Here is a 25,680-nt window from a genome sequence, read left to right as displayed (position 1 = left end):
CCCCCTCCCTCCCTAGCTTGCTGATAAACGTCCTAAAATATGCGAACTTTGGAGTGTTTTTTGTTGTGGTGTCAATCGATTTGTGGCTCCAAATTTATTCCGCCAAATGCCAAAATATTTATCACAAACTCGACTCGGTGGGAACCATCGCGGGTTTTGATAGTGAAGTGGTTTGTTGGGTAAACGACCCCGAAATAGGATACCCGCGAACAAATGAGGCCTGACGTCGGTTTGATTGCTTCGAATACTTTTTTTTCGGGAGGTCGTTAAGGTGAAACGAGCAATTGTTGCTTTCTGAAATTAAATTTTGATCGGAAACGATTTTTTGTCAATTATTGCAACACTTCCTCTCAAAATGTTTTGTTTTCACCACCTAAATAAGTGACAGCTTTCAAAACGAATTTCCCCCCAGCTGGAAAACCCCAAACAAAAACCGTCCCACACAACAATATAACGACTTCATTTCGGTGCCGATTGGAGCGGACGTTAAGTACGGTTAGGATTTGTGTGTACTAGTTCCGACACGAGCGGCTGAAACCAAATTACCACAAGCAGCAAACGTCAAACGGCCAGATGGTGCCATACGGCGCGTTTCGAGTTTGATCGTGGCACTAATAAAGTTTAATTCCGTAATCGAACGCTTGTTTAGAGAGATATTTAGGCTGGGCTAATAATGTTTTAAAGAGATCAATTGAAGATCGAGAGAAGTTGCATTCCAGCTGCACACAGATTTATTTGTTGAGGAATTTTGGAAAGCTTCAGTCAATGTTAGAGAATTGCTTTAGACTCAGGATTAGAATGATTTTTCCCAGAAAGCTTATTGATTTATTTATTTTTTGGTTAAGGGTACATTACTCATTTTCCTCATATTCGATCATGCAGAAAAGCAAAAAATCTCCCGAAATACCGTAAAAAATATTAAATATCTCAATAATAAAAATAATTCAAATATATAAACCAAACACAAAGTTAAAAAAAAATCAGTAGGTATTATGTCTTTTTGAGACCAATAACAAAATAGAGATTGTTGAAAAACATATATTTTTGAGCACTTTTACTATTTACTACTGACATTACTGAGGTACTGAGATGACAGAAAAGTACATGTTTTGAGATATTGGACAAGTTGAATAAAAATTACAGGTCCTTGCCATAAATTTTGACAAAAAAAATCTTGGAAACAAACAATATAATAATCACTAATCATGTTTTAAATCACTTTGAGATAAGCTCTCTAGAAAAAAAAAACCTAACATTATTTTTTGATAAAGTGCACAATTTTCAAGTTGAATGTATTTTTCGGTTCAAAGTTTGGTAATTTTCTACTCTTTTTGATAAAAATGTTTTTTTTTTATTATTCAAGAAATATTTCACAATTGCAAAAACAGAACATTTTTTTAAATTGTAATCAAAAACGCATTTAACTTTAGAAAAATGCAATTTATAAAAAAAAAATCCACTAAAAACTTGATTTTGCATCTTATGATAAATCATAAAATTTGAAATGATCATGTGTTTTTTGGTTTTTATTGGAATTATGCCATTTTCAATTTTTTTAAATAAATTTCCCTGAAACTATTTATTTCTGGAAAGTTGTAATCATAGTCGAAAATTTTAGTACCGAAAAAGTAAAGGTCATCACTTGAATTTTAAAGCAGTGAAAAATCAGCGCATCGAAAAGCCTAGTTTTTACTTAAAAAAAACATCTAAGCATCCTGTTAATAAACTGCTTTCATTTTGAAGCATAACAAATACGTAAAAGAAGAAGGGGAGGAACAAAAACTTGTAATAAAATTTGCAATGGCCTTCAAAAAAATTATATAAAACATTTAAGGGCACTACCAAAAGAATGACAAAACAAACTCATAAACATATTATTGAAACTCACAGTAATGTTACAGAAACAAGAATAAATAAATAAAGAAACAAGAAAATATTATTTTGAAAGAATTACATGAAATTCTTTTGCTTGACTCTAAACTTTCTCTCATTAAACTTTTCAAAACTGCTTATTAGGGTGGTCCAAAACAGGGCTTACTCGGGGCTACCCCCTAAAATCAAAGATTGATTGACCACAGGACCCCATCCCTCCAAGCCCTTGAAGTTTTTATGGGAAAAATCATCAAAATGGAAGGAGAAAAGCAACTGTCTTAGTTTGTTACCTGTGGAAGGCTCAATAACTTTATCCAATTCTTACTAATGTTTTTCTAAATTTAATTATGATCTTAGTTCCAAGATCATAATTAAATTTAGAAAAACATTCCCTAAGACAGCATATTTTTAGGATTTTTTGGTAGAAAGTCGACAGCAGTTTCTGAATTTGCTACAGAATTTCGAATATTTAATTTGGAAATGTTTCAAAATAAACTCGATTTGTATTATTATTATTTTAAAACAGGAAGGTTAATAAAAAACACGTTGTTTAAATTTTTGGGAGTTGTTCATTTTCTCACTTTGTAACATTTTTTTTTCGAATGGTTAAAAAAATCACAATTTTTTTAAATGTAAAAAAAATAAGTTTAACACTAGCTTCACCGGACGCTTTTAGAATGTCCGAAACGCACTTCAAACCAGAAATTATCCATCAGGCAAACCACTTCGTTAGCAGTCCCCCTTCCATTGCTTCATCAACCTCCCCTGTTCGTGAGTAACAAATGTACGCCACTCCATAAACAACTCATTAAAATTTAAATTAAAGACTCGCCAGCTCTAAATATCTCTATTCCTCGCTCATTTCGCCAACAGCTCTCTGGAATCAACGGATTCCTTCAGCCCGTTCCAGCCATTCGGAAGGTGTTTGCTGAAAAGAGAGCTGTTAAAATGCACCCATAGACAAAACCTGATGTTTTCCAGCACACAGTCACACTCCCTCAACACACATTTCCGCACCTCTTTTAGGAGAATCGCATAAATTGTGTAATTAAATTCATTTGCTATTTTACATTCAATTTATGCACCGGCACAGAACCTCAACCACCAACACGAGTCAACAAAAAAATAAAATGAAAAAAAGGTGGAACGAGGCAAGAGATTTCAATTTTATAAACAATTATCGTTACAACAAACCGTTTGCGCCACGGTGAATGTGTGTGTGCAAGTGTGCGATTCCAACGGGTTCGTTCCGTTAAAATATGTATCGAGAGTCTTTCGCAGGAATGTTGGCTGCATTTCCTCCTGCGAACATATTTTACCAACCACCCCCTCCCTCCCCACCACGAAAACAAAATGCAGAAGTGCATTAACAAGTTAATTTAAAGTGAATAAGGGGGCATGTGCATTAAACGGCGTTATTCACGATTATTGTCTCTTTTTGTGTGTGTTTGATTCCTTCTCGACGACGACGACGATCTCAGCAACCAGCTGGGTAAGGTATTGGGAACAGTGGGGAAATCACGTGGATTTTATGGTCAAAAAAGAGCCCACAGTGCAATCGCACCTCAGCATCCTCGTGACTGAAGGAAATTACTTTCCCCTGGGACCATTTTTCTTGCCTTTGCACAGATTTGTTTTAACTCCCTGCTTTTATTTTTTGCATTTAATGTTCAAACTCAATCCTAAGAAATGGTTATGGGAAGCAGTTTCCAACGAGAGCAACAACAACAGCAAAAAAAAAAGCTGGAGCATTAGCATGTCGAGTTAATTTTTGCCTTTTACCTTCATGCTGCGAACACAGGCTGCGATTTGAAGGGACTGTTGCGAGTAAAAACACGAGCAGTTGAGATTGCCAACTCTTGTAAAAACTTTGGTGAACAACATTCTTCAATGTCGAGGGTAGACGCACAGGTGAGAGAGGTGTTGCGCGATCGTGGCTGATATCGGGTTGGACGATTTATTTTGATTGAAGTTGGGGAGATTAGAATTTAATACTTGAAATGCTGGAAATTCAGGCGCTATAAAGTAGAAACAAGGCGGTATAATTCTAAAAAAATCGTCAGAATTACAAATAAATTTATCTTAAACAGAAGCACTAAATAAATTTGGTTGATGGTTTTCATTGTTACTCTCGACAATACAATCTGTTGAAACATCAAACTTTCCAATTCAATGCATAGTAAAATATTTGAAAACCAAAAAACAAATCGAAAGTGACTTGAAGAAAAAATAATTCACAATATGGTGCTAATAATAAGGGTTGGTGAATTTTCACGATTTTGCGGACAGCGTAAAATTCGTGAAATTTGGAAATTTCCATAAAAAACCGTGAATTTAAACATTTTTTCAAATCAATAATTAAAAGTATCAACAATCAACAGTATTTTTGAATTTTTTCAATCCGACTGAAACTATTTTGGTGCCTTCGGTATCCCCAAAGAAACCATTTTGTATCCTTAGTTTGTACATATAATTTTCTATACAAATTTGACTGCTTAATTATACATGAAAATTCAAAAATCTGTACCATTTGAAGGATTTCTTTGATCGATTTGGTGTCTTCGACAAAGTTGTAGGTTTGGAGAAGGACTACACTGAAAAAAATTCTACGCGGTAATTTTTTTTGTGAATTTTAATTTAACTTTTTGTCACTGGGTAATTCTCTACCAACTCACACGAAATCGGGAAAAGTTGCCCCGACCCCTCTTCGATTTGCGTGAAACTTTGTCCTAAGGGGTAACTTTTGTCCCTGATCACGAATCCGAGGTCCGTTTTTTGATATCTAGTGACGGAGGGGCGGTACGACCCCTTCCATTTTTGAACATGCGAAAAAAGAGGTGTTTTTCAATAATTTGCAGCCTGAAACGGTGATGGGATAGAAATTTGGTGTCAAAGGGACTTTTATGTAAAATTAGACGCCCGATTTGATGGCGTACTCAGAATTCCGAAAAAACGTATTTTTCATCGAAAAAAACACTAAAAAAGTTTTAAAAATTCTCCCATTTTCCGTTACTCGACTATAAAAAATTTTGGAACATGTCATTTTATGGGAAATTTAATGTACTTTTCGAATCTACATTGACCCAGAAGGGTCAGTTTTTCATTTAGAACACAATTTTTCATTTTAAAATTTCATAATTTTTCTAACATTGCGGGGTATTTTTTTAGAGTGTAACAATGTTCTACAAAGTTGTAGAGCAGACAATTACAAAAATTTTGATATACAGACATAAGGGGTTTGCTTATGAACATCAAGAGTTATCGCGATTTTACGAAAAAAAGTTTTGAAAAAGTTACTTTTTGCGTTTCTCTTTGTTTCGTCGTCCGTGTCTGTCGCGGGTGACCATGAACGGCCATGATCATCGACGATCAACTTTTTCAAAACGTTTTTTCGTAATATCGCGATAACTCGTGATGTTTATAAGCAAACCCCTTATGTCTATATATCATTTTTTTTTGTAATTGTCTGCTGTACAACTTTGTAGAACATTGTTACACTCTAAAAAATTACCCCGCAATGTTAGAAAAATTACGAAATTTTAAAATGAAAAATTTTGTTCTAAATAAAAAAATGACCCTTCTGGGTCAATGTAGATTCGAAAAGTACATTAAATTTCCCATAAAATGACATGTTCCAAATTTTTTTATAGTCGAGTAACGGAAAATGGGAGAATTTTTAAAACTTTTTTAGTGTTTTTTTCGATGAAAAATACGTTTTTTCGGAATCCTGAGTACGCCATCAAATCGGGCGTCTAATTTTACATAAAAGTCCCTTTGACACCAAATTTCTATCTCATCACCGTTTAAGGCTGCAAATTATTGAAAAACACCTCTTTTTTCGCATGTCCAAAAATGGAAGGGGTCGTACCGCCCCTCCGTCACGAGATATCAAAAAACGGACCTCGGATTCGTGATCAGGGACAAAAGTTACCCCTTAGAACAAAGTTTCACGCAAATCGAAGAGGGGTCGGGACAACTGCTGTGTGAGTTGGCGGAGAATTACCCCACTAAAACTTGATTAGCAAAAAAACACTATTTTTATTTATTTATTTTTTATGATATTTTTGCCAACTTTTCAGAAATTTTCAGAACAGGCAAAAAATCTTTGACCGAATTATGATTTTTTAAATCAATACTGATTTTTTCAAATAATTAAAATATTGGTCGCGAAAAAATTTCAACTTCATTTCTCGATGTAAAATCGAATTTGCAATCAAAAAGAAGTTTAGTGAAATTTTGATAGAAGAGCACAGTTTTCAAGTTACAGCAATCTTTAGGTAACTTTTTTTTAAATAGTCGCAGTAATTCCTTTTTTAAATAAGTTTTGCCCACTTTTGATAAAAAGAAATGTTAAAAGATGAGAAAATTCTCTATATTTTGCTTTTTTTAACTATGTTGAAACAACCCTTAGTTGCTAAAAACAGGAAAATTTATGTTTTCTAAGTCTCGTCCAAACAACCCACAATTTTCGAATGTCGAACTAATGGTCCGATTTTCAATGTTAAAATATGAAACATTTGTGAAAATTTCTGATCTTTTCGAAAACAAAAATTTAAATTTATGAGTCAAGGCTAACATTCCAAAAGGGCCAAACATTCAATTTTACGCCCTTTTGAAATGTTAGTCTTGATTTTAAAAAAATTGAAAATAATGTTTTCAAAAAGATCGGAAAATTTCACGAATGTTTCATATTTTAACATTGAAAATCGGACCATTAGTTGCTGGGGTATCAGAATTAATTTTGCTTCAAAACACTATTTTTGATCCAAGAAATCCGGCCTAATTTTTACAAAACTTCATGATTTAGTTTAATTGCCTCTAAAGAATTGGAAATTTATAAGTGTTTTATTTTATTTAATCAATTTCGTTACAGATTATATTTTTGATATTTTGTTAGGAAATTATAGAAGGAGTAGATGAAAACGGACCGCGCACTGGACTCACAATCCAGAGGTCGCCGGTTCGAATCCCGCGGCGGGTGCTCTAAAATTCTTTGTGTAAATATGGGTATTCGGCGCCGTCGCTTCGTGCCATACTTTCATACACTTAGGAGCCCAGGGCGGCGAAGTCCTTGTAGTTAAAAGGAAGACACTAGTGGTTGGTACTAGCAATGGTGGCCGACAGCTATAAAGTCAACTTCGTTTTTCGTAGATGAAAACTGTCAATAATATTTTATTGAGCTTTAATAGTCTTTCAAGTTGTCATTGAAAAATCAATAAAATTCAATAGAATTTAAAATAGATTACATATGAGCAAATCAGAAGAAAACTTTTTAGCTATTTAAATCAAATATGTTGCAAAAATATTAACACAAAATATGAACAATAACTTGCATCATGTATAAAAAAACTTTCTGTAAATTTAACATAAGATTTCAAGCCTTTTCAACGTTTTCATGTTCCGTAAAATTTTGTGCTTTTGAATTATGGTCCCCGTGATAAATGCAAGTTTTGAGCGTGAAAAATCACTAAACCTACTTATAATATAAGAAAAGTACAAGTTGGAAAACTAAACAAAGAAGTTAAAAAATTTACAAACTAACACGGAAAAGTTAAAGTGATTGCGGGCTAATGACGAGAAAGGTCCCGTCTAAAATTATTCCGTCGACTGATTTCAATATTGAAGATTGAAGTCAATCTCAATTCATATCAATTAAGCAATTCTTCGATTCATTCGTATTCTGATAACAAACTAGCAATCACTTATCCAGCTTAGCCCCGATTCAACTCTCTTCCGAGTGATCAACTTCTGCACAGGTACCACTCACCGTCACTGCAGTTCATTCCCAGCAGGACCACGTTAGTATTCATGAAACGACCACCTCGTTGACGTTGGCCGACAACCAATATCTAACTATAGATACTTCCAACTAGCTTTGTACCCAGTCCGTCCGTCCAGCTATCACCGCGACGTGCCCGGCATTTTCGCTCACACACACGATTTTCCACTTCTATGCAAATTTGTGTGCAAGTTTTTCACTTTTCCACCCGCTCGATGATTTGCAGCTTTCCTATCCCTTCAAACAGCTTGCAAACTTGAAAGCTCTACACTATTTCTACCCCTTCCTCTGGAAAGTCCCACTGCTTGAAATTTTCCCGGGAAAACACTGCACTAAAGCCGGGGGGTGGGGAAAGACCGGGGTAATTAATGAAAATAATATGGAAATTAAATCCAGTGTGTCTGGGCTGACTTTTGCCGGAAGAACGATTCCGCCTGCCGGACTCGGGTGGATTCTGGGTCTCCCCCCGGATGGTCTTGGGGAAACGATAAACAAACGTTTGGACGTTTTAAATTGTTTTCCAGAGGCGAGAGTCATGCTCTGGACCAGCAGTGGAAACCTTATCTCTATGACTTTCTGCTTCATTACCATTCTGCGCGGATGGACGAAGGATGGGTTTTTTTGTTGGAGGAGGAGGCGACGAGGATATTTCGGGTAACGGGTGATTACGGGATTTTTTTTTGTGCGGACCATGCTGGGCAGAATGACGCCGGAAGCCGTTTCTGTCAGCAAGGAGAGATTTTGTGAAATAAATCTTGTCGTGTCCTTGGAAGGAAGAGCAGACGGTGCAGAAATCGATTGCAAGCCAAAAAATAAGGGATGGCAAGTATTTTTTTTAAATGCTATTCAAATCCTAAAAATTTCCATTTCTCACAAAAATGAAATCCTACAAAGACAGTTTTAATACATAATTCAGAAATTAAAAAAAAATGGAAAATTATGATAAATAAAAAAAATCCTTGGCAAATCCTGTTCATCCTTTTCAATATCAATCTAAAAAAATGAAACTCTGCTCCAACGCATAACGACGCCCGGTGTCGTGTCCCACGTGCCCGGCATTTTCCTACTTTGTGTCCACCGTCCGGATTAATTACGGTATCCGTCAACATTCGATCCAATCTGTTCCATTATTTCTAGCAATTGTTTTCGTTGTCGTTTTTTTTCATTTAAAAAGAAAAGCAGGACGTTGAATGTCAAGCTCATTACGGCGAGAGCTGGCGGGAAATTGGAGCTTTGTCGTGCTCCGAGGGGACAACATTGCTTTTTCACGGTGATTTTGCGTTTTTTGTTTTGTTTATTGTGCTGCTTCCTGGGCCGTTTTGTTATTTACAGAATGGAGGAAGGCACAATTGGCCTGCGTGCAAACAAGTGCCCTTTTGTTTGGGGCTGAGGAAAGGAAAGTCCAAGGTGGGAGTGGGTGGAGGTTTACTTAGAAAATTGGAAAAAATAACGCAAATAAATTCGATTCGGTCAAGATTTGAAAGAATATTTTAAAAAAGTCGTGTAAAAAATTAATTCATTTAAATTTATTTTTGCAATTTTCGAATGATGAAACGAAAAACTGAATCAATAAGTAGTGCTTTTTGATACAAGGACTGAAAAGTTTTACTTTTCAGCACTCAAATGGATGCAACAAAGTTGGACTTTTCAGCATTTGCATTGAAAATGCATTCGCCTGGAATATTTTTTTTAAATGAATTTGATAATGTAGTAAGTTTCAAAGCATAAATATTAAAAAAAAAACACACACAAATTACCATATATTTTTTTAAATCAATTAAATTTTCATAATTAGATATATGGGAATCAAACTAAGCGAAATTTCGTATGCTTTAGCACAATTCTTGTATTTTTGAAATTAAATATTCTAGTTTAAAAAAACGTATTTTTTCATAAAAACTGAAATTTTTACAAAATACAAAAAAAAACGAAGCAAAATTTAGTTTGCATTTTTAACTGTTTTAATTTTTTTTTAATGAAATACTATAATTTTTACAAAATACCGCATTGTTTTAAACACTCAAATTTTCATAATTTGCAATATGGGTATCAAACGAAGCAAAATTTGGTTTGCTTTTTCACTTTCATTAGAGTTTTATTGTTAAATACTGAAATTTTCACAAAATACCGTATTTTCTTTAAAATAATCAAATATTCATAGTTTGCAATTTGCATTTTCACAATTTAAGAGTTTTTTGAATGAAATACAAAAACTTTCGCAAAATACTAGAGGTGGGCAGAAAAAGAGCGAGCCGCTCAAAGAGCCGGTTCACTGAAAAGAGCGAAAGAACCGTGGCTCACAAAAAAAGAACCGCGGTTCTTTTTTAAACTTCAGTCTTATGAAAGAACTGGCTAAAGATGGCATGATCTTTGTTATTAATATAATTTATTGAATCTACAAAAAAAAATTAGTATTAAATTTGTTTTTGAGAATTGAAAATGCAATTTCAAATATTTCAATGCTTATAAAAATTAATCCCAAAAGTAAATGATTTTTAAACAACATGAAAAAAACTTTTCACTTTACAACTGATTGTACATTAAAGTATTACCGGAATACAAATTTGAGCATTTCAAATTGCATAATTTGTAAAATATTACCAAAAATCTACTGAATAGTTTAGAGATTTTGGAAAAAATAAATCCTTTTGTCCGATTAAACTTTAGCGTTTATAGACTTTATCGATTAAATCAGAATGTAGAAAAGAGTTCACAGAATGTTTTCTCCAAATAAAATATCAGCATTAGTTCAATTCTTGCAGAAATAAACGCAATTTTAAAATTATTAGCAATTTTTCCAACATCCTAGATTTAAGTTTGGATGCCATTCAATTACTCGAATGTTTAGGTTCGAGTAGAAATCTTGACATAGAGACCGCCAAGACCTATGGTTTTCAAGGGCATCTTCTCGTTTTCAGTTTTAATTTTTTTTTATCAAATAATTTGTAAAAGTCCAATGTGAAATAACTTATAAAATCACACGATTCTTAAAAAAACCTTTTCATCCAAATTTTGAAAAAGAGCGAAAGAGCCGTTCAAAAGAGCGGCTCTTTTTAATGAGCGAACGAAAATGAGCGGCTCCTAAAAAAGAGCGGTTTTGCCCACCTCTACAAAATACCATATTTTTTGATTCTCATGATGTAAATTATGAAAATTTGATTATTTTCAAATATATACGGTATTTTGTGAAAACTTGAGTATTTAACAAAAATACGGTATTTTGGGTAAATTTAGGTATTTAACGCCCTTTTAAAATGTTTGTCTTGATTTAAAAACCTTTTTTTTATTTAAAAACGTTACTTACCGTAATATTGAATGTTTGGCCTCAGCAACTAAGGATCGTATTAACAAAGTTCAGAAAAGCAAGATATAGAGAATTTTCCCAGCTCGTCAAAAATATTTTTTTTCAAAGGTGGGCAAACATGTGCACTCATTTTAAAAAAATGAAAAACTGCAACTATTTTCAAAAAAGTTATCTAAAAATGGCTTTAACTTGAATACGGTGCATTTTATCAAAATAATCAATAATCAATAAAGGACTTTTTGATTGCAAATTTAATTTTTCATCGAAAAATGAAGTCTAAACAATTTTTGCGAATAATATTTCGATTTTTTGAAAAAACTGTATTGATTCAAAAATTCATAACTCGGTCATAGATTTTTTGCACAACCTGGAAATTTCTGAAAAGTTGGCATTTTATGTCCCCTAAAACATATAAAAAAAAGTGCTTTTTTGTAAATCGAGTTTCAATGACGAAAAATTAAATCTAAAATCACCAAATTTGTTTTACCGTGTATCATTTTTTTTCAGTGTAGTCCATCCATACCTACAACTTTGCCGAAGACACCAAATCGATCAACAAATTCCTTCAAAAGATACAGATTTTTGAATTGTCATACATCATTTTTGTATGGACGGGCAGCTGCCAAATTTGAATGGAAAATTATATGGACAAACTAATGATGCAAAATGACTTCTTTAGGCATACTAAAGGCACCAAAAAAGTTTCAGCCGGATTAAAAAATTCAAAAAAAAATCGAATGACCAAAATCTGAAAGAATTACTCTATTTAAAAAAAAAACTGTGAAAACAAGAGCATTCAATTCCAAAAATAATAGAACAGTGAAAAAGCATACCAAATTTTGCTTCGGATTAGCATCAACATATTGCAAATTATGTATTTTTTTGAATTTATACTTTGGAACTTACCATTTTATCAAAAAAATAAATACTCTTAAACAGTGAAAATGCAGGTTAAATTTCGAATCATTTGATACCCATTTTGCTAATTATATTTTTTTTTATTATTTTCGAGAAAATATGTTATTTGTGATTTTTTTATTACCAACAAACTTATACTATATTTAAAAAAATAAGAAAAAGTTTTGAAAATTTAACATAATTTGATTGGATTATGTCGATTTTAGGAAAATATTAAAAATAAGTTCAATAAGTTGATAAAATATATATAAATTGCCACACTAGATTTTTTTCAGCACTTTTCGTTTTTATTCAATGAAGATTTCCGATTACGACACGTACTGAAAAAAACTTCTTTTTGTCACTTGTTGCATTAACTATTAAAATGTTTTAAAATTACAGACCACCTGGCCTTTAAAAAGTTACCTGAATAATTCTTGATAGAACGATAGAAATTGGTTTTAAATCAATTTTACGTACTGTCCAAAGACCCAATTCCTTAAGACATTAAACTCTCAAAATCACACGGTAGCAGTAAATTTCATAATCTGCCCAACACCTCCCCTTGGGGCGATCGGGCTTCAAATTGCTGGAATTTCGTAAGTTGCATCAAATTCCAAAGAAAAACCCAAGCAACAGAGATTTCATCACGCGGGACCGCCTTTAATCACCGTCTTTAAACATCGCTAACAAGAAATCGCTCATTAGAGTGCTTCAGAGCAGCCAGCTCCTGGCCCCAAGTCGTGAAATCACCCACACTCCTTTTTTTGCTGCTGCTGCCACTAAAGTCAGTCTAATTGTAGCCCCGAACGACGGCACCCATTCAATTCCAATCTCTTGAAGTGTGTCTTATCCGTTGCGTTCATCAGCTGGGAGGAGTGGAGTTCCAACTCTGGGGTGGTGCTTCTCGGAGACTTTGTGTTATCTTCATTAGCTTTGTCGTTTGATCTGCTCAAAGAAGATGACGTTGTCGTCGTCGTCGGTCCCGCCTTGGAAATTTTCCAGCAAAAAGTTACTTATCGGTTCTCACTGTTGGAGAGGTGCTGCTGCCACCCTCCAACCCAAAGGCGAGAGATAAAAGAGTGACAAAGCACGTGGCGCACCTTCTTCAGACGCGACCATCATCATCCGGAGTAACTTCATCAACGCTTTGGCACGATTCTACGAGCACGCGATAAATATCTTCATTAATTGTTTTAAACATATTTCCCGGGTGTTCAACGAACTCCCTTTCTCCTCCCCCAAAGAGTCCTTTTTACCTAATTCAATGCGATTGGAAAACTTTGTCCTCCTGCGAGAAGCGGGAAGATCTCCCGGGCAAGTTATGAATCGGGCGACGATGAGAAGTTCAGCGGGCAAAAAGTTCGATTATAAAATTTTATTACCGACCGGAAAAGTTGGCCATCGCATCGCATCGGACATGGATCGATCGATTTTCTACTTTGTGTGTGACACGCAAAGACCGGATGATGGCTTCCGGAGCAAACGAGAGGATTAAAAGTTTGCAGTTTTTTTTTGTGTGAGAAATTTTCAGCGATAAATTTGTGCAGAACAGTGGAATAATTCCAATGAGTAGACTCTTTACAGTGTGTTTTTTTGGGAAGAAAAGCAGAAATGGTTCTCTGACAGTTTTGAATACTTAGTAGAGAGGGGTATTTTACATTGAAAAGATTAACAAAGTTTACTTGGAAGAGCTTTTCAAAGATTTTCTACTGACTTGAAAGAGTCTTGAACAATTATGTTTAAGAATTCCAAGTTCGAGTTCTATTGACGAATCAGAAACCAAAAAATGCTGAAAAACTGAACAAACCTTTTCTTCGGCGTGCCTTCCCAGCTGCAATGTTAAAGGAGGTACTCATTTAATCGATTTGAACAAGCATCTTTTTTTAGTGTTGTCTAGACATGGTCATATGTGGAACTCCCTAACTAAACTCCTGTTATTCTGTTTCTTCTTCTATGCTGTACAAACACAGTTGACGTTGCATGTCTCTTTGTTTAATTATGCTTTCCCCTGACCACCTCCCCCCAATTTTCCTCCTCCTTTGGGTGAAAAACATGCTGCCAGGCTCACTCACAATCCGTTTTAAATTTGCTCATTTTTCTCCATTTGTGCGCGCGCGCGATTTCGCTGCAATCCATTCTTCTTTGCCGACGATGTCAAGCTGAAGACCTCGCGGTAGCAAACACCCGGTTTGATGCTAATTAATTATTTGACACCATCAGCAAAGCTGATTTAATTCCTGGTGGGCAAAAAATATGGGGCGGCGGCGGCTTCTCTTTTAAGAGGAGACACTTTCCTTCTTTCTAGTTTTGCTGTAAATTTTCAGCGAACACAATTTTGCGGTGTTTTAAGTGAAACCAGAGTTCTAGGAAAGTTGAGCAGAGCTACACGAGGCCCCGTCACTTGGAATTTATTTAAATTAATTCACGACAGCGAATGTTTTGCCCGCTTTTTAGCTTGTTGATTGAGCTTCAAGAGGTTCGAGGTATTAAATTGAAATGCATGCAGGAACTGGCGAACTGACTTAGACTTAGGATCGCCATTTATTAGCGTTGTCACATGAACGGGAGCGCGCGAATCTTGAATGAAATGCAGCTTCGGGAGTTTACCAGTGTAGACACAACTTTGAATCGGTTCGGAATTTGTTTGAACTGTATGATGCAGACCGTAACCGACAGACTTTGATGTTTGTCAAATGAGTTGCACATTCCAAGGAGGTCGACTTAATGCTTCAATTTTTTGAACATGCAAGACTTTTAGATTCTATTGGGTACTTAGTTTTAGTGTTTTGATGAAGACTTGATCAACTTTTTTTAATTTTATTCATTTTGTTTGAGTGATATGCTTTATTTGTTTATTGTTTGTGACCTTATTAATATTATTTCCCAAGACCATCAGATTACAGTCATCCCTCATATTCGGAACAGTTTACAGATCGGCCAATGTTCAAAAAATCATAGCAAATCGATATTTGAACATAATGATTCGCTTTTACCTTCCTGTGAAAGCTTTTTTTGGGATCTTTCGATTGATGTAAATTGTTACGTTCCGAATTTGTGGGTGTTCCGAATATGTGGGACGACTGTACCTCAAACCAATTTCCAAACAATCAGCATATTTATTTTTTCATTTTCTTAACAAACATGACCACTAAAATATTGTTTTTGAATGTCTTGAGAATGTAGGCACTTATCATTTTGAGACTAATCAACACGAAATAGTAACACTTTAAGAATACCTTGCTTTTTTTTTTGTTTTTTTTTTCATCTAAAATGAAATTCCAAATGGCTACCATGTAACTAACTTTTATTTTATTTTTTGTTAAAATGATTATCTCTAAATTATTTATTTCAAAGAGAAATTTTCTGTAAAATTTTCTTAAACACATCGTAGTCGAATTGATACTTGCTTTCGAAAAATGGGGTTTTGACCAATTTGCACCAGACTCATAAATTTTGTCATCTAAAACATATTCAAAAATTAGTTATTTTTCTAAATTGGATATTTTTCAGATTTTGTTTTTTTTTTGTTTGAAAAGTTATATGAATTGGACCAATTCTTTAGAGTGTAACTTTTTTTTCTGAGAATTTCCTAGCAATATCGACAACTTTGCCGAACACATAAAATCGGTCAGGAAATTTTTGCTGAAGGTAAAGATTTTTGAATATTTCAAAAGCCTTTTATGTTCAAAATTGTTGCCAAAATGTATGGAGACTTATAGGGCCAAGCTAAGCAAAATATCTTCTTTAGTCATAAAAAAAGAACACACACAGTTGCATCCAAATCAAAACACACAAAAAAAAATTGAAAAAAAATGTTTATGTGTCATTGCAACAGATTTCAGAAATGTTTTCTAATTTTAGGGCATTTCTGGTAGACCAGTTTTTCTTAGTAAGCTTAGAACTTTTACTCATGTACGGTATTTGATATTTTTATGATAAAAATCTGCTAAATTTTCAGCAATGTTTTAACTTTAAGTTTTGGTTAACATTTCCATTAAGTTTTTTTTTTTCAAGTTGCAAAGTATTTTTGGACTTTGCAAACACTTTGAAACCCTATTTATCTCATCTTTAGCAACACTTTGATCTCCAGACATTTTTTAAAGAAAATTTGAATTATTTTTTTTTTATTTGAATTTAAAATCACGAATGGCTTTGGCCAGTACAACAAATTACTTTTACGTGGCCATAAATATAAAAATACTAGAGTGCTTGAAAAAAAGTTTTGTTTTTTTTTCTGCAAATTATGAAAATTTAGAATATTACCAAACTATTCTAACATCTTGTGCAATGGTATGAAATAGATTTTTTAAATCGAAACATTTGAAGTAAAGAAATTCAAGTTCAGGAGAAGTTAAATGATGTAGTTCATTTTCAAACAAAAACGGTAGTAAAATTTTAAATTATGCATAAAAATACTTGCATGAGTAGTCCTCACAAATACAAATGAAATTAGCTAACATACCAAATAGATAAAAAATAAACATGATAAAAAATAAACATGATAAAAAATAAACATCTTCTGATTAAGGTCAAATTTGGTGGAGCTATTGATACTATCAAAACATGTAAGAATCACGATTTTGAACCAAATTGGACCACCCCTTCTTTTTTTGGCACCGCCCCAAAGTTTTGCGATTTTCCACCAAATTTGAGCTTGATCAGAGAAAGTGCATTTCGAGTGGTGTGCCAGTTGGCGCGAAATGACCCATAGTCTATTTCTGGGTAAAATTAGCGATTTAAACCGAAAATCATAAAAATAGTGATTTTCTGTAAATCTGCACCGATATCACCAGGCCAATCAAAAATCTAAGAACGTAAATCAGAAAAAAAGAAAAATGAGTAAATTCTCAGAATATCAAAAAATATATAACTTTTTGAATGGCTAAGATATATCTATGTTTTATATCTAATTTTATATATAACATTACAAATATTCAAAATGGCTTTTATTTGCTATAAAAATTCAAGAATAAGAATTGAAGCATAAAAAATCAAATCACACTTTCAATGGATCAAATGGTTCTTTTTCAAATGATTCTTTCTCTATTATCTGATATATAAATCGCGTCACAATTGCAAGAACCTATTCAAACAAATTTTTGAAGAACCACTCAAAAACACAGCTTGACAGCTCTTGAGCCCCTCCTGCTAAATATTCTTCCGCAGATGTCCCCCCTCTAACAAGCATCGTGACGCCAATTTATGCTCCTCGTGCGTGCTAAATGCTTCATTTTTCGAATTACAACTCCTCACGAAGTGGCTCTGTTGAATGTGAAAAACCTTATCCAAGAAACACCACCGGCGGTCGGTTGAATCGCTACAAACTGCAATAATTAAGGGTTGACATGTAATATGCACGACCAACATGACTGGCCCGCGATGATGGGCCGTCTTAACCGCAAGTCAGCGTTCTGGACTACTGGCTCAGCAGAACTCTTGAGGATTACGTCTTGTCATCGTTTGCTCATTTGTTTGCCAGCACCGCGACCGTCAACGTGACGTTTTCCGCGTTCGAACTCTGGCGCCTGTCACTTGTGACTAATTGTTCTAGTTAGTGTTGTGGGGGTAAAGTGGTCAGTTTACTGGAATTACTTTTCTAGGACAGCAACTGACCTTTTTATCATTGAAAAAATGACTATATTTTGTATACACAGTTAAAACTGCTTAAAAAGTTATCTCGGTAAAATTACATGCTTTTTTCGTTGAAATTACATATTTTTGCCACAAAATCTCTTTCTATACATGTAATATTACTTTTTTTTACAGTGCACGCAAAAGTGACTAAGAAAATGTTTGCATAATTTTCCCCCCGTTTCATTAACAGGCATTTTTTTCTATAATTAAACTTCTTGGCGCTTGTGGTGCGCCTGGTCTGGGAGCGACTGGAGCCGTTAATGAACCTATCAAGGAAATGTGACAGGAAATTTAAAACTATTAATAGTTACCAGCTGGTTTCTCCCCACGGCTATTGGCAATAGGCGCGTTAAGATTCCCAGAGAGAACGCGGCGGGTAAAAGCCAATTATGGACGCAGTGCGTGCGTAATTATGTGGGTGTTGGTGTTGGTAAACAAACTGTGCGGTGATTGGGTTTGAAAAATTTTAATTAAGCTGTTGTTTTGAGCAGGATTGAGCTTCATTTGAAAGAAGGGAACAGAATGTAAATATTTGCTGTGAAATTTTAACAATACAATCTGTAAATCTTAATTGATTGATTTTTTGCATTTTTCAACACTATTTTGCACTAATTTTTGCCTGTCTTCAAACATTTTATTTTTAACTGAGTAGGTATGTAGAAAACTTATACTTTAGATAATCTTTGTTAGAAATAAACTATCCAAGCGATATGGGGGTTTGGAGTGTTTTTAAGGCATTCGTTAGACCACATCATAACAAAAATAGTTGTAAAAAACCTTTTTTTTTTGTTTCTATCAGGTCATTGCCAATTTCATTTCAAGTTCTTGTCTCCCCTCCGCACCCCTCCAAAAAATTATGATCAAAAAATAATAATCATTGACTTGAAAAAAAATCATTGAAATAACTAGTAAAATCGATAGTTAACTATTCACAATACATTGCATAAAGCTTAATTCTAGATTAAATTTTCATCTGCATTGGAAACCATAGGATGTTTTAAAAATTTACCCTAGAAGTATGTATTTAAAAACGTTACTTAATCCACCCTAGGGTGGTTGGTGCCTTCCTCACATTTAAAGGGTGCTGTCCAAAAAAGACACAAAAGGGCGGTGTTTTTCAGTGTTTTATCAATTTGACTCATTATTCATACCACTAGATTGGGTAGTCAGAGCTTCATATTGCAGGGCACTTAGGTGCTTACAACTTATGATTGGGTAGTCAGATCTCCAATCTAATTCGTGCCCGTTGAAAAGGTATTTTGATTTCCGGCCTCCAAAATGTGCATAAATAACACTTAAGTGCTTATAACTTTTGATAAGGTTGTCAGTTCTTCAATGTCTTGGACGCATTGGACAGGTCTTTTGATGACTTATCCAACGACAATTCGCATGAGAGATCCGGACAACGTTTTCATCAAAATATCTGAGATCCGGCCTCCAAAAAGTGCATAAATAACACTTAAGTGCTTATAACTTTTGATAGGGTTGTCAGATCTTCAATGTCTTGGACGCGTTAGAAAGGTCTTTCAAATACCTTTCTAAAAATGTATAGCATGACGGGGTTTCTTACAAAAACCACCCTTTTTACAATCTTCCGAACTTTAGTCAAAATCGTTTTTTTAGCATAACTTTTGAAGTACTTAACTAAACTTCATAATTTTCAATAGGGACTTATGGGACCCCAAGACGGATCGAATGAGACCAAAACGGTCCAAATCGGTTTAGCCAGTCTCAAGATAATCGAGTGCATATTTTTTGGTGCACAGACCCACATCCCTACACACACATACACACACAGACATTTTCTCAGAATTTGATTCTGAGTCGATATGTATACGTGAAGGTGGGTCTAGGAGGTCAAATTAAGAAGTTCGTTTTTCGAGTGATTTTATAGCCTTTCCTCAGTAAAGTGAGGAAGGCAAAAACTTTATCTTTTTTAAAAATTTTGATTTTTTGCCCGCACAAGTCGGTACAAAACGTAAAAGCTTTGGAACAGATATTTACATAAATTCATTGATATTTTGTAAATTTTTGATAGTAGCATGATTGTAATGATTTAAAAATACATTTTTTGTTACTTTTTGCTCTGCAATTTCGAAAATCAAACCCTAAATTTGAAATTAGTTTTTTTTATATTTATTTTCCTTCAAGTCGTTCTCGACCAGAGCCCAGTGACTAAAATTTTAAATAAAATTTATACCAGCTTAAGTTTAAATTCCATAAGTTAAAGTTGATAAAAAATAAATAAATTCTTAAACTTAATCATTATTTGCAAATGTATTCTCTCTTAGAATTTCAGAAAAATGCAGCGTTTTTAAATTTCTTGCAAATCATTTAAAATAACTATCAAGAAAATTGTGTGAGAAAAGCACATTCAAAAAATAACAAATAAAGGGCCAAAGGTATCCATTTTAATATTTATTGCCTCAGTGAGTGTTCACATTCGTTGGACAAGTAAAAAAAAACAATTTATTTTTCTTTTTAAGTTGCTTTGAGGAAACTTCTATTTTTGGTTCTTTCAACAATTGCTGAGTGATTTATTTGAAAATCGTCAAATTTAAAAAAATTTCATTCATTTTTCAAGATTTCTACTTTGCCGTGTTTTTTTTTCGTTTTTTGAGGAATTGAAAAAAAGATTAATGTTTAAAACGGGATCGAATCACAAAAATTCCCAAAAAAATACCATTATTATAATGTTATATGAACTGTTACAATTATTTTATATGAATTTTGCAATGTTAGAAACATGAATCCGTCAGGTTAAGTGAATTACAATTATTATAATTTCACAATTTACTTAAAATTCTAAATTGTACTTTTTACATTTTTACAAAAAGCCTAAAATTTAAAAGACGCTGCTAAAAAATAAGAAAACCACAAATGATCTAAAGAAAGTAATATGATACATTTTTTCAAGGAAAATACAAAAAAAAGAAGAACAAAATTTGCATACAAAAATCGATACTGATACTTTACAGTATTGATCTAGTTTTGAATTTTCAACAAATTAAAAGTCATGCTTCATTTTATAACCTTTCAAATTTTATTTAATACTTCACAATAAATCTTAAAGTTAACCCGGGCAGACGGTAATAACAAAATTCATGCCATTTCAATAACAAATACTGTGAAAATAACGAAAAGTGTTATGAAGTATTCTTGCAAAATTCATTTTTGCATAAGAGTTTAATAACAGTTTATATTATCATAACAAAATTAGTTATTGGTCTGATATTGGTTGAAAGCCAAAACAACTTTGAAATAACATTTTTTGTTATGGAAAAATAACTCCAACTGTTATTGGGATGATCGGATTAGTTGTTAAAATAACAAAAAATAATGACAAAGATTTGTTCGAAGAATAACTGAAAATGTCATAAGTCTGTTGTTACAATAACAATCCAATAACAAAAAAATCATAACGGCGAATAACAAATCTTGTTATTAATAACATAAAATGTTATTGGCCTAGTATTTTCAAATATCAAAAAATGTTATCCCCACGTTATTTCCGTCTGCTCGGGAACAAAAAATCTATTTTAAAATGAATTTGTTTAAGCTAAGCTAACAAAATTCATTGAATCTGATTTATTTTACAATGAACTGTGGTTTTTGTGTCACATTTCGTTAGTTTTTTTTTCATTTCTAATTTTTTAATGTTATCATGTTTGGCAGCGCATGTTTTTTTTATGAAAACCAATTTTTCTTTGTTTTCTCCATAAACCTTGAAACTATCCATTATTTTTACACAAATTGAACCCTAACTTAAATATTTATCGCAAATAATTAAACAATAATTCCACGTTTCATCATACAACACTTCAAAATTCCACTCTTGTCTCTACCAAGCCTGTTCCGTTGTCCAAAGCGTGCACTACAATTCTGGAGCTCCATTCTCTTCAGTGTTCGGGAATGTAATGATTCCCTCTGGTGTAGGCGTGGTGACTTTTTATAGCTGGTCCGTAGCCTAGCTAATTATGAGGGATATGAAATTTGAGGGAATTTGCGAAAATAAAATGATTTTGAGAATTTGGAATAGTTTTTACAATAATTTACTGATTTTACAATAAAAAAATAACAATTAAATTTTATTTGATTTCATATAGTTTTACACTTCGTTAACGCGATTTGTTTTGCTTTGCTTTATATTATTAACACAAAAGTATCTGTTTGATATGTTTGGTATTTGGATGCGGGTTTCATCAAAATAATCAGTGACATACTTGGAGCAAATCAGGAAACAAAGTTTTTATATATTTTTAGCTAAAAAGAGACAAGATTTTGCCAAATTGAAAAAATATTTTTTCTTCCAAAAATGTGTGAATAAGATTTATTTGCAATTGGTGGTTGAAATATTATTGAACATAACAAATTTAAATTTAAAATTATTTTGAAAAGAACGCAAACCTTTACATTAACATGCCTTCCAGCCAGGGATGGAATAATCGCAAAAAAATCAATTTCGCTTGCGAACTTTCTTCACCCGCGAAATAGAGAGGAGGCAAATCACGAAAAAGAAAATCGCTCCCGAACTTCTCCAAGAAATCAATCTGCTGATGATTTTTTGTGATTTTCCTTGTCAGCACCACTTAAAAATATTTATTTCACTTTGTTTACACACATTGCCCATCTACAAAATGTGACAGGTCATATTTCGACGTGTGACGTTACACTTGCTAGTGTAGTAGTGAAAAAGATATTCCGCCGAATAATCAAGATGATGATTTTTTTAGATTCCTTTTACCGATCTTTCGTGCGCGAGTGCGAAGGGCCATACTCCCTTCGGATTTTTTCTCTAGATGAACGTCCAATGATTTTCTTTTGATGATGATTATTCCATCGCTGCTTCCAGCACATTTCAAATCCATTTAAAACTTTCTGCATTCCTGCACCGCTACCTTCTTAGAAGCCCCCTACTTACGTCAACGTCTTACAAGTGCAGGGGAAAGTGCAACCCCTTTCTTCAAATCCTTTTAGAACACAACAAGATGCATAAAAATGCATGATAATTTGATTAGGGCGCCAGAAGGCGGCGCCCAATGGTATAAATGCCCCAGAAGCGTCCCAGAACGATCGAGTTGTCTTGGGTTCTTCCAACCGCGCGCAGTACTATTGCTAGTGTCTATTCTTTAAGTCTGAAGTAGTTCGTTCCCGGACGATTTTCTTCAGCTTAACACAGTCCATCGTTAACTCACTTTGAGAACAGCCACTAGACGGCGTGAGAATTTTTTGCTTCGGGAGAAAATGTGAGTATGGTTAGAAGTTACAAGATTTTGGTGAAGTTGACGGTGCTTTTGGTTCGCAGAATCTTCAATCGGAGAAATGGCAGCTTTCGTTGAGCCGCATTTCGATGCCTGGCAGCAGGGAGCCGGCAACATGACCGTCGTGGACATGGTGCCGCCGGAGATGTTGCACATGGTGCACCCTCACTGGAACCAGTTCCCGCCGATGAATCCGCTGTGGCACTCGATCCTCGGATTCGCCATCTTCTGCCTGGGAATGGTCTCGATGATCGGTAATGGTTGCGTAATCTCCATCTTTACGAGCACTCCAAGCCTCAAAACCCCCTCCAACTTACTGGTGGTCAACCTGGCCTTCTCGGACTTCCTGATGATGTTTACGATGGGACCGCCGATGGTGATCAACTGCTGGCATCAGACCTGGGTCTTTGGACCTTTCGCTTGCGAACTGTACGCCTGCCTGGGATCGCTGTTCGGATGTACCTCGATCTGGACCATGACTTTGATTGCATTCGACCGATACAACGTCATCGTGAAGGGTCTGGCTGCCAAGCCAATGACCAACAGCGGTGCCATGATCAAGATCCTGGGCGTGTGGGCCTTCTCGCTGTTCTGGACTCTGGCTCCATTCTTCGGATGGAACCGGTATGTGCCGGAGGGTAACATGACCGCTTGCGGAACTGACTACCTGACCCAGACCTGGCTGAGCCGCTCGTACATCCTGATCTACGCCATCTTCGTCTACTGGCTGCCGCTGCTCACCATCATCTACTCGTACACCTTCATCCTGAAGGCGGTTTCGGCCCACGAGGAATCGATGCGTGAACAGGCCAAGAAGATGAACGTTGCCTCGCTCCGGTCCTCGGAATCCCAGCAGCAGAGCGCCGAAATCAAGCTGGCCAAGGTCGCCCTGGTCACCATCTCGCTGTGGTTCATGGCCTGGACGCCGTACCTGGTCATCAACTTCACCGGAGTCTTCAAGGCTGCCCCGATCACCCCGCTGGCCACCATCTGGGGCTCGCTGTTCGCCAAGGCCAACGCCGTCTACAACCCGATCGTGTACGGTATCAGCCATCCGAAGTACCGCGCGGCCCTGTACCAGCGGTACCCGTCGCTTTCGTGCCAGTCGGACAACAGCAGCTCCAACGACAGCCAGTCGGTTGCTTCCGCAGCCACTACCGCTTCGGACGAGAAGGCCTAAGTTCAACGGCGAGGAATCGCAGGACTAACACGGTGATATTTTGGCAACGAATGCTGGACTCTTTGTAGTAGAACAAAAGTAGTTGAATAAATAGAAGCAAACTAGTTCGAAAATCGAGCTTGCTCGGTTTAGACAAAATACTGTTCATCTTTTCAATACTCGGCTTGGCAACTTCCTCTTACAGCTTCACCACAACTTATGACTCAATCCAAGTCTTAAAAAACTGCAATAACTCACTCTCGGGACCACGCGACAACTCGTGCCTCAACCCTTTCGGGACCTTTCCCGGCGAGGGCTTCATTAGGTCCACCAAATTACCCACTGATGGCGGCGGCTGCCACCGCTTCAGCACCACACAAAACATGACCATTGGCTGGTGTCGTTCCGGATTGACCCCGGAGGTTTATGCCCGCCGCGTGTCTGGGCAGCGGGTTCTGGTTTGGACTTATATGGGCGCACTTTAGCCCGGCCACAGTGTATGAAAAATGAGAATAAAATTAAGAAATTAACCTTTGGTGGGTAACACTTGAACCCTTTCGCGCTGACGGTCTGCCGCCCGAAACAGCAGGGTGACCAGAGTGTCGTGCCTGAAAGGGGACAGTGACGGTCATGAGAAGCTAAACTACTACATTTTATTGTTGTCATGTTGTTTACAAACATGTTTGTCTTCTGCGAGAAGTGAAAGCAAACTTTGCGGCGTCTGACGTTTAATCTACGTTTGTATTAGTGATATCGAATTTCATTTTGCGAATATCTCACGCAAGAGAAAAGAGAGACTCTCTTTCAAATTTCTCTTTCACTGAGTGCTCAGTACTTCTAAAACTTGCATGAAATCTTGCCTTATTAGCAAGGGCGCTAGGCTATCATCTGACATGTCCCGAGTTCAAATCCCACTACCGGTAAGTTTTTTTTAAAGATTTTTCCTACCAATTTCGACCTCGACTGTTCCCAACTGGCGCTGGTAAGTTAGCCGGCGGTTTGTTTGAGCCCCGGGTTGGATCACGATTTTGTTGCGCTACCACCTTTTCCCCGGTCGTCGGCGTCTACGTCGCCGGTGCATGGTGGTTCCGCGTGGATGGACGCGTGGCACAGTGACTTAAATGGGTTTTCCATTTTTAGCGTTCGGAGCTACCAACTTCGAGGAGGTTTCTGCCGTCGGAGTTCATTTGTTAACATGATTAATGGAAGCTGGCAGTTGTCAAATCGAGAAAATAACTAGCTTTCTTCATGGTTTGAAGAGTTCGGGGAGTGACGTTTGACTGGTCTATTATTTTGAAATGGGAGAAATTAGACACTGTTAACCGGATTGCGGACATTGCCTCTGGAATGTTAATCGATTTTCAGCTAATCAACATAAATGAGCTTGTCGGAGTCGTTGTTGAACACGTCGTTCAACATGTTAAGTCCTCCATACGGAAGAAGCCCTCTTCAAAGTTCTTTAAAAAATAAACTCTCAACACCTCGCATAAATGTCAACCTCCATACAAAAAGGAAGCAGTGTTCTGCTCACTTGACAGATTTTCACCTGTTTTTTCCGTCCATTTTCCGCCGAGGCGAAAAACATCTCCTACCCAAAAAAGATTCTGATTCAATTCATCAAAGTCATTACCAGAACCTTCAAACCCGGAAAATGAGCCGAAATCGGAGAAATCCTCCCCAGACATCCATCGCAAGGCCTCACACGTTCACCGACCGTCGTAATCAAATTCCACAATTCGGCACACAATATGCCAAAGCCCGGAGCAGATAA

At 35.6% G+C, this 25,680-nt stretch overlaps 2 protein-coding genes across 3 annotated transcripts in view; both read left to right on the top strand.

Moving 5' to 3' along the window:
• Positions 1-25,680, top strand: part of LOC120419379 (netrin receptor unc-5-like) — a 434,660-nt gene that overhangs the window by 341,824 nt on the left and 67,156 nt on the right. The gene's annotated exons all lie outside the window — the stretch shown is intronic.
• On the top strand, positions 22,563-24,070 carry LOC120419369 (opsin-1-like). Its single transcript, XM_039582038.2, has 2 exons — positions 22,563-22,735; positions 22,795-24,070. Exon 2 carries the CDS (start codon positions 22,812-22,814, stop codon positions 23,928-23,930), a length of 1,119 nt encoding a protein of 372 aa, XP_039437972.1. The 5' UTR covers positions 22,563-22,735; positions 22,795-22,811; the 3' UTR covers positions 23,931-24,070.

This window comes from Culex pipiens, chromosome 2 (assembly GCF_016801865.2).
Source record: "Culex pipiens pallens isolate TS chromosome 2, TS_CPP_V2, whole genome shotgun sequence".
Taxonomy (NCBI): domain Eukaryota; kingdom Metazoa; phylum Arthropoda; class Insecta; order Diptera; family Culicidae; genus Culex; species Culex pipiens.
This window is presented reverse-complemented; position numbering and strand designations above follow the sequence as displayed.